The sequence below is a fragment of the Verticillium alfalfae genome, genomic scaffold (assembly GCF_000150825.1).
Source record: "Verticillium alfalfae VaMs.102 supercont1.2 genomic scaffold, whole genome shotgun sequence".
Classification (NCBI taxonomy): domain Eukaryota; kingdom Fungi; phylum Ascomycota; class Sordariomycetes; order Glomerellales; family Plectosphaerellaceae; genus Verticillium; species Verticillium alfalfae.
In genome coordinates, this window is record NW_003315037.1 from 1,289,010 (window position 1) to 1,296,265 (window position 7,256).

At 56.3% G+C, this 7,256-nt stretch overlaps 3 protein-coding genes across 3 annotated transcripts in view; 1 reads left to right on the forward strand and 2 right to left on the reverse strand.

Annotated features, from left to right (window-relative positions):
* VDBG_01846 (rna-binding protein) overlaps positions 1 to 1,058 on the reverse strand; it is a gene marked incomplete at both ends in the record, with an annotated part of 2,811 nt that extends 1,753 nt beyond the window's left edge. Inside the window, 3 exons of the mRNA XM_003007612.1 lie at positions 80 to 219; positions 424 to 730; positions 895 to 1,058. Coding sequence (XP_003007658.1) covers positions 80 to 219; positions 424 to 730; positions 895 to 1,058 — 611 coding nt within the window. The remainder of the gene's footprint in view (positions 1 to 79; positions 220 to 423; positions 731 to 894) is intronic.
* Positions 1,059 to 2,804: 1,746 nt separating this feature from the next.
* VDBG_01847 (aminopeptidase Y) lies at positions 2,805 to 4,416 on the forward strand (the record flags this gene model as incomplete). The annotated part of the gene is made up of 3 exons (XM_003007613.1): positions 2,805 to 3,185; positions 3,236 to 3,555; positions 3,618 to 4,416. The coding sequence occupies 3 exons, from the start codon at positions 2,805 to 2,807 to the stop codon at positions 4,414 to 4,416; spliced, it is 1,500 nt and encodes a 499-aa protein (XP_003007659.1).
* Positions 4,417 to 4,863: 447 nt separating this feature from the next.
* VDBG_01848 (conserved hypothetical protein) lies at positions 4,864 to 6,243 on the reverse strand (the record flags this gene model as incomplete). Its single annotated transcript, XM_003007614.1, has 4 exons — positions 4,864 to 5,230; positions 5,453 to 5,651; positions 5,736 to 6,000; positions 6,073 to 6,243. The coding sequence occupies 4 exons, from the start codon at positions 6,241 to 6,243 to the stop codon at positions 4,864 to 4,866; spliced, it is 1,002 nt and encodes a 333-aa protein (XP_003007660.1).
* Between the last annotated feature and the right edge of the window lie 1,013 nt (positions 6,244 to 7,256).

Below are 7,256 nucleotides of genomic sequence, written 5' to 3' on the forward strand. Positions count from 1 at the left end.
TCATGCGGCTGGCATAGTTGGAAACTCGCACTGTAGCATGTAGCAGATGTAAATGTCGTCGGTGTCTTTTCGGGCTCACCGTGAGACAGATCCAGTCTTCCTTGCCCGCACGCCGCGCGCGTCGAGTTCGTCGCGGCTGCTGCGAGCGTAGTGCATGTACACCGGCCACCGATCGTTCGGATCCTCATCAAAATCAAAGGACAGGCTCGAGTGGTGTGCCTGCATAAAGTCCACAGCGTCGTCGATGTGTCCGAAATTGCACAAAGGCCCGCCTCGCCCGGCCGGGGGGCAGGCGAACGTCGATGGCGAGATAGCGCGACATGTCGCACGACTTGTCAAGGAGTTCACGAACCTACAACCAGGTCGGTCCAGTCAATGACGGCGAACGACATCACGGGTCGGAGAAAAAGTCCGGCGACTCACATCGTTTGACGTCAGATCTGGCGCCAGGCCCTCCAAGATGATTGTATCGGTGGGCGATCGTTGAAGCTTGCGAGACGGCGATGCAGGGCGGCCCGAAGCGCGGTAGTCGTCGTACTGCCCATCGCCAGCCTGCGACCGCGACCAGCCACGCCCGTCACGATCCCGTCTGTCCCGGTCGCCGCCGCGGCGGGTTCCTTCGTCGTCCCAGCCAGAGGACTCTTGGTAGTAGTAGTCCCGCGGGTCGTGCGCCTGCCGCTCGTCGTCAGGGGGCGCATCGTCGTACGAGAGCTCATTCCTCGCGGGAGACCTAGAATAGTCGCGTCGGCCCGGGGGGAAGTTAGCCCTAACGCTCAAGCCAAGTTGGTCATGTCTTGCAGCCGATTGTTCATCGGGCGATCTGCTCTCCCCGTCCACCCCCATCACGCTGCTCCGCCAAGGCATGCTCAGTTCGGATCTTTACCCTGCCGAGACCGGTAGCCGTCCTTGTGGTCCTGATACCGTTGGTGTGTAACGTCGTTTGACTGCACGCGAGGTCCGCGAGGAGGCGACCTGCGGCTATGGTTGTCGTCGTCGTCGTCGTCTCTGTTAGGGTAGGAGCGGTCCCTCGATCCGCTGTCAGGGAAGTCGTCCGCCATGGCGGGGTGGATGGATGCTGCGCTCGCTCGAAATCGTAAGGCGTCGTAATCGAGGATGGAGAAGACGACAAAAGGTGGTGAACAGGTGGCTTTGCCGCTCTGTTGAGGTGTTCGTGGCAAAATAGGAAACAAGGCTGTGATGGTGATGGTGGTCTGCGAATGGCCAGAGCCAAGAGTCTGTCAAGGGAGCTTGTTGGTGGAGAATGGAGAGGCTATGGCCCGTAAGCGCATATACCTGAGTATTGCATGAGCCGCGTTATCTACTAAAGCTGCTAAGCAGATAAATTTGAAAACGAGGCTCTCGGATACTTCACTCTTTCCACCCAGAAACTTGAATGGTTGTATGGATTGATTTCGCTTCAATTGCTTGGGTCAACGCTGGGGTGCTTTCTCGACACACTCTACGGTCCCAGGCTCAACGACACCATGTGAATTGGACCCCCAAAACGTTGTGGAAAATGGACACCTGAAAGGAATGGTTCCCGATCCCGCGGCCCCCCCTTGTCGGATCATCCCTGCAAGTATACATGGCATCTATGCTGTGCCAGAGGTAGAAGCGACATCAAGCAGAGAGCCAATCTTCAACAAGTCCCGGGGTTCACACAGCAATTCCCCGGCCTGTCTACTGAAATGGGTGAACCGCCACCATTGCAGTCTTTCCATCACAGCTGGGGAACAGATGACCGCCGGAGGGGACGGCCAGAGCTCCGATTGCCCTCAACCTTCTGCCATGCGCTGCTTGTCCCGTCATCGGAGGTGGCAAGGCCGATGCTACCTTGGCCGGCATGTTGTGGTGCATCAATCGTGAGTTCACACCCTCGCGTCCACTTACTAGTTGTCTGCAGCGTGGAGGAAGGACCTGTTACTCCGGCTCGCAGTCTCTGGGTCTTGGGTTGTCCCGGCAAAATACCCATCTGCACTATGACAATCCGCGAACCGTTATCTATTCGACCTATGCGGGGGCGCCAGTGGTGGCGCTTCTTGAGGGTGTAGCTGTCTGCATGAGACGGCAAGCCTGGAATCGCGATTCGACGACGGTTCTGCTACAGCTTCGAAGAACCCCAACGAAGAGCTTCTGGCTTTCGACTCTGGCAGGGTCAGGCACGCCACCCATCACAAAATGAGAGGATCGACCAGTCCAGGTCACATTCAATTTATCCACCTGGCGCCCCGTCCTACGCTGCGTAACCCCATACAGCAGGTCCTCCTAGCAGCGGCACCATGCACAATCAATCGACATGCAGGCTGGCATCGCTGTCTTGCATCGCTGCTCACAGCTTCGCGGAGGCTACCCGCAGCTCATCAGTGATCGCATCACCACGTCGTCGTGGCCCCTCGCCCCAACTCACCTCCTATGACCAAAGCGGAAGGTCGAATTGATGCATGTTGAGAGCCGCAGACCGGTCAACAGCATATTCTCATCTCTTCTGGTTGTGATAGGGTAACACTCGACTGACGGCGCAGGGGTTTCGCCGTCGTCATGGTCATCCGAGCCTTGTCAAGCAGCTTCAAAAGCAGCTCGACGCTAACTGGAATACCAATGTGCGTTCGCAGGTCGGCTCAGTGGCATGCCCTGTTTGTTTGCATTTTTTCTCTCTTCACCGTTGTTTGCTCGAGAACCCAACTGTAATCAGAATACGACTATCATGATGAAGTGTTTGACCTCCGCTGTTGCTGCGGCGATGCTCGCTCGCTCGGTGTTTGCGCAAACGCCGTGTGTCCCTTGGAAGCCTGTGGATTCGGTACATGCCACCCAATTCACCTCCTATGCTTTATGCTCTAGCTAAAACGACGCTGCAGGGGAAACTGCAAAACGCCATCAAGCTCGAGAACCTCAAGACGCATGCCGAGGCCTTCTCTGATATCGCCTATGACTCCGAGTACTTCCGCCTGGCTGGGTCCGTTGGGTACAACAGGACCGCCGATTACGTGGTTGAGAACCTCGAAGCTCTGGGCGACTACTACGATGTCGAACGTCAAACCTATGCTGATGTTGTTGAGTTCTTCAACGAGGGCGCTGTGACTATCGATGGCGAAGAGGTGGAGTCTCAGACGTTCCAGTTCTCCAAGAACGCCACACTTGAGGGGCTCGAACTGATCTGGGTCAATGCCTATGGATGTAATGGAGTAAGTAACAGACATACTGCCTTGACTATGATTGTAACGAACAATTGCAGACGCAAGACTTTCCTCCTGAGATCGAGGGCAACATCGGCCTCATCTCGAGAGGTCCCCAAGGCGGCTCCTGCTCGTTTGCCCTCAAGTCAGCCAACGCCGGTGCTGCTGGGGCTGCGGCTCTAGTCATCTTTGATTACGTCCCGGGAGCGCCCCCCATCAACGGCGTGCTCTCCTACGAAGACCTGCCGGAGGGCCCCACCGTCCCGACATCAGGCATCTCAAACGAACTCGGACTGGCATTGTCAGCCAGGCTTCAAGATGGCGAGGAAATCATAGTCGATAGCTTCTACACTGCCACTGCTGGAGACATCTGGTACAGGTATGCAGGCCAACCCATGAGAGTTGGCGTTTATCATTCGAAGCTAACCTCCTCTACCGTAGTGATAACATTATCGCAACTACGACCAGGGGCGACCCCGACAACATTCTCTTCGTAGGCGCTCATTTGGACAGCGTTGCCGAGGGCCCAGGCATCAACGACAACGGAAGCGGCAGCATCGCGATCCTCGAGGTTGCCCGTCAGCTCGCTCGTTATGTGACCAATTCAACCATCCGTTTCGGCTGGTGGACGGCCGAGGAGTCGGGCCTGCTTGGGTCGACATACTACGTCGCCACGGCCGAGCAAGAAGAACTCGACAAGGTCAGACTCTACCTCAACTTCGACATGGTCGGGTCCGGCAACGGAATCCTTGCCGTTTACGATGGTGACGGAAGTGCCTTTGGGCTTTCAGGCCCACCTGGCTCTGCCGAGGCCGAGGCCCTGTTTGAAGATTACTTCGCATCGCAGGACCTTCCTCTGCTGCCCACTGAGTTCTCCGGCCGGTCAGACTACGGTCCGTTTCTAGATGTGGGCATTCCCTCTGGCGGTCTGTTTACTGGTGCCGACGAGATCAAGACCGAGGAGGAGGTTGCGTTGTTCGGAGGAATTGCTGGCATTATTCATGACCCGAACTATCACACCCAATACGACACCATTGGCAACATGAGTTACGAATTCCTGGAGATCAATACCAAGGCCATCGCTCATGCCGTCGCGCTGTACGGCACCAGCTTTGACGGCTTCCCCGAACGGGAATCCGGCGGCCTTCGAACCCGCACGACGCGGAAGGTCGGCCGACTCGGGGCCTGCTCCAGTCGAGCGATCAATACGGGTCACTTCAAGGCGTGCAACTTTGCATGAGCATATCTGCTACTCGACCCAAGGGCTGGGCCGTGACGATGGGTTCGTACATAAGGATTCAAGTGAATGCGTTGCTATGGGGGCGATTGGTTGGCGCTCGGAGCTGTCGGCTTCGTCGGAACTGTTTAGAGGACCAAGCTTAGCTCGACAGCGCAAGGCGTGCCAAGGCCGCCGATCTTCTCCCCGCCATGGCCGTGCATCGTCTGATTCTACAGAAGCAAGCATGATCCCAGGCCCTGTCTGTTCCCCGGCCCAGCTGAACCAAGCGTCAGCAGATCAGCGACGCTAAAACCTTGAAAGCCGCCCTTACCTGGGACTGCTGCCCACAGCAAAAGAAAGCACAGCATTCAGAGCTCGTTCTGGTTGCATCGTCAGGTTAGGGTTGCTGTAGTGCACTGTTTTGCTCCATCTCGCCATTGTAGGGTTCATTTTCTGCACAGCAGACATTTACAGGACCTCCTTCGGCTTCTTCCGCTCCTCGTCCACAGAGACGGAGATATTGACAGTCTTGACAATGCCGTCTCCCCCGAGATCCTTCTGGTGAATGATGCTCTCCTCCGATCCGCTCTTGAGCCCAAACCCACCATGGATCTCGTGTATGGTACTGGCGCGGGTGAACAGCTCAATGTTGCCGAAATCGGAGCGCGGGGGCCTGGTGTCCAGATCCGTCGTGTTGTTGCGCGTGTAGCCGCTCCTGATCTTGTAGCCGGTAGGGTACTTGTCGGCCGACGAGCCGCGCAGCATGGCTTTGAATAGGGGTTTGAGGCAGGGGATGCAGGCTGCGACGATTGCGGTGCAGATCTCGACGGTGGTCCTGGAGTCGACGTGTCAGCATGTTCATCCAGATCCACTGGCATCGTTGAATGCTGTTCACGTACCAAATGGTGAGATCGGAGCTGTCGAAGAGGAAGTCTCCGTGTTTTCCGTACTGGCCGAGGAACGTAATCTTCACAATGGCGGCCGCCGTAGCGCTTGACCAAGTCAGTAAAAAGGGCCCAAGGATGCGACGTTGAGATCTGTTGAACGGGCTGCTTACAAGATGCCCAACGACAAGATGGCGGCCACGGCGGACTTGACTTTCCAGTTGAGCTGAACATTCCACAGGATCGGTACCGGCAGCACAGCAAAAATAAAGTCGGTCACAACCGAGACGCTCGAGTTGAAGAAGGCTGCGAATTTTAGGTGAGCCGGTGGGATGCATCGGCCGTTGGGAATCGAAATGTCCCAAGCATAAGCTAAGGGCCTGCATTGAAAGAAGACGGTCACTGTGCTGTTAGTCGTCTCTCAGTTCGTGGCAGCTGGAGTTGGGGTTCACCCACGGAGGTTGCCTGTAGCCGACAAGACGGTAAAAACCATCACGCCCAGGATAAATTTTCTAAACCTGGCGGAGGGAGTCATTCGCAACAAAAACAGCCCGACACTGACTTTAGTCAGGCACAGGGCTATCAAGCAGAGAGGCTGTGTGACAAAGTTGAGACGCAAGCCTTCGACCACATTCGACTTGGGTTCGATAAACTCGACATGGCGGCCGGCTCCGTACCCAACTTGCGGTATAATGACCATCATCTCTGCGAACATGACGGCCTGGAGGTAGCACATGTTAGTTTGTTCTTGTCAAGCGAAGAGGTCGTGAGCGAGAATCTTGATAGGACGTACCATGGCAACAATCATACAATAGTCATCCCAGCCCAGCTGTCGGATGATGGCGACCCTGACATACACACGCAGCACCACGAATACCAGAGCAAGGCCAACCATGGCCCCGCAGACTCCTAGAATCTCGGGGCCACGGTTCACATCGGCTGGGAGGGGAGTTGCGCCGTCCATCTTGTCAGGACTTTTGGAATAACAGCAGCCGTTGCGAAGAAGATGGGTGGGCGTTGTGCAGAGACATTGACCGCGGGACTGGCGCTGTTCTTAATTCTGACCCTTCGAGAGTGTCTTAGTCGCTCAATAACGGACACACTTGGCACATGTCCACAAAAGTTCTGCGGCCGCGATGTTCGCCTACGTGATATTCGCCTACGTACCATCCCACTGGTGTTCGGCAGACCAGGGGGGTTGTAAGCGATACGGAGGGGGTACGTTGCCACGTCCGCAGCGCCCATACAACAACATGCGTAAACTCTGACGTGAGGGTCAGGGAAATTTGCACAGCATGAACGTCCCTCGGCGAGGCTACCAGACCAAATGGCCTGACTGTTCATTGTCAAGAGGCGTAGTACAGGTTTGGTTACTGATTAACCTTCGGACGGAGGTGTTGGTGTCTAGCCCTAGCCTCCACCGAACTGCCGATCCTTCCGAGACCTGGCGGGGCAAAGGCTCGAAAAAGCATCAGACTAGTGCCTTCCAACCAAGGCAACAATACCTACCAACTAGTACACCACCTATGGTTATGGTGTTCAGGGGAAACACGCAATCTGATGGGGGAGGGTGTCATGCATTGTAGGGATGCTGTATCACCAACCGGCAACACCCAGGACGGGCGTAATCAGAGGTCAGCAAAGCCATTCGACCAACGACACGCATGCTAACAACAGTGATGACTCGCCGTATCGCTTGACGGCCCTGCAGCCCGAGCTACAGTCGCCCGCGGGACATCAAGCCTAACTCCTCTCTCCCCCCTTCACCCCTTCGAGGCATGGGAGAAAAGGCCGCGTCCGCGAGTGGACCCCCGAACGACTGCAGGGACAGCCGGACCAAAGAAGATTCAATACGTCGGTCCGGTCACACGGGAAGCCCCGGTGCCAGGTGGATCCCCCCCTCCGAACCGACACCCATGAGGACTGACTCGGTGAGAGCCGGGATCAGGAGATCATGTCGTTTCGAGGTTGCCCGAA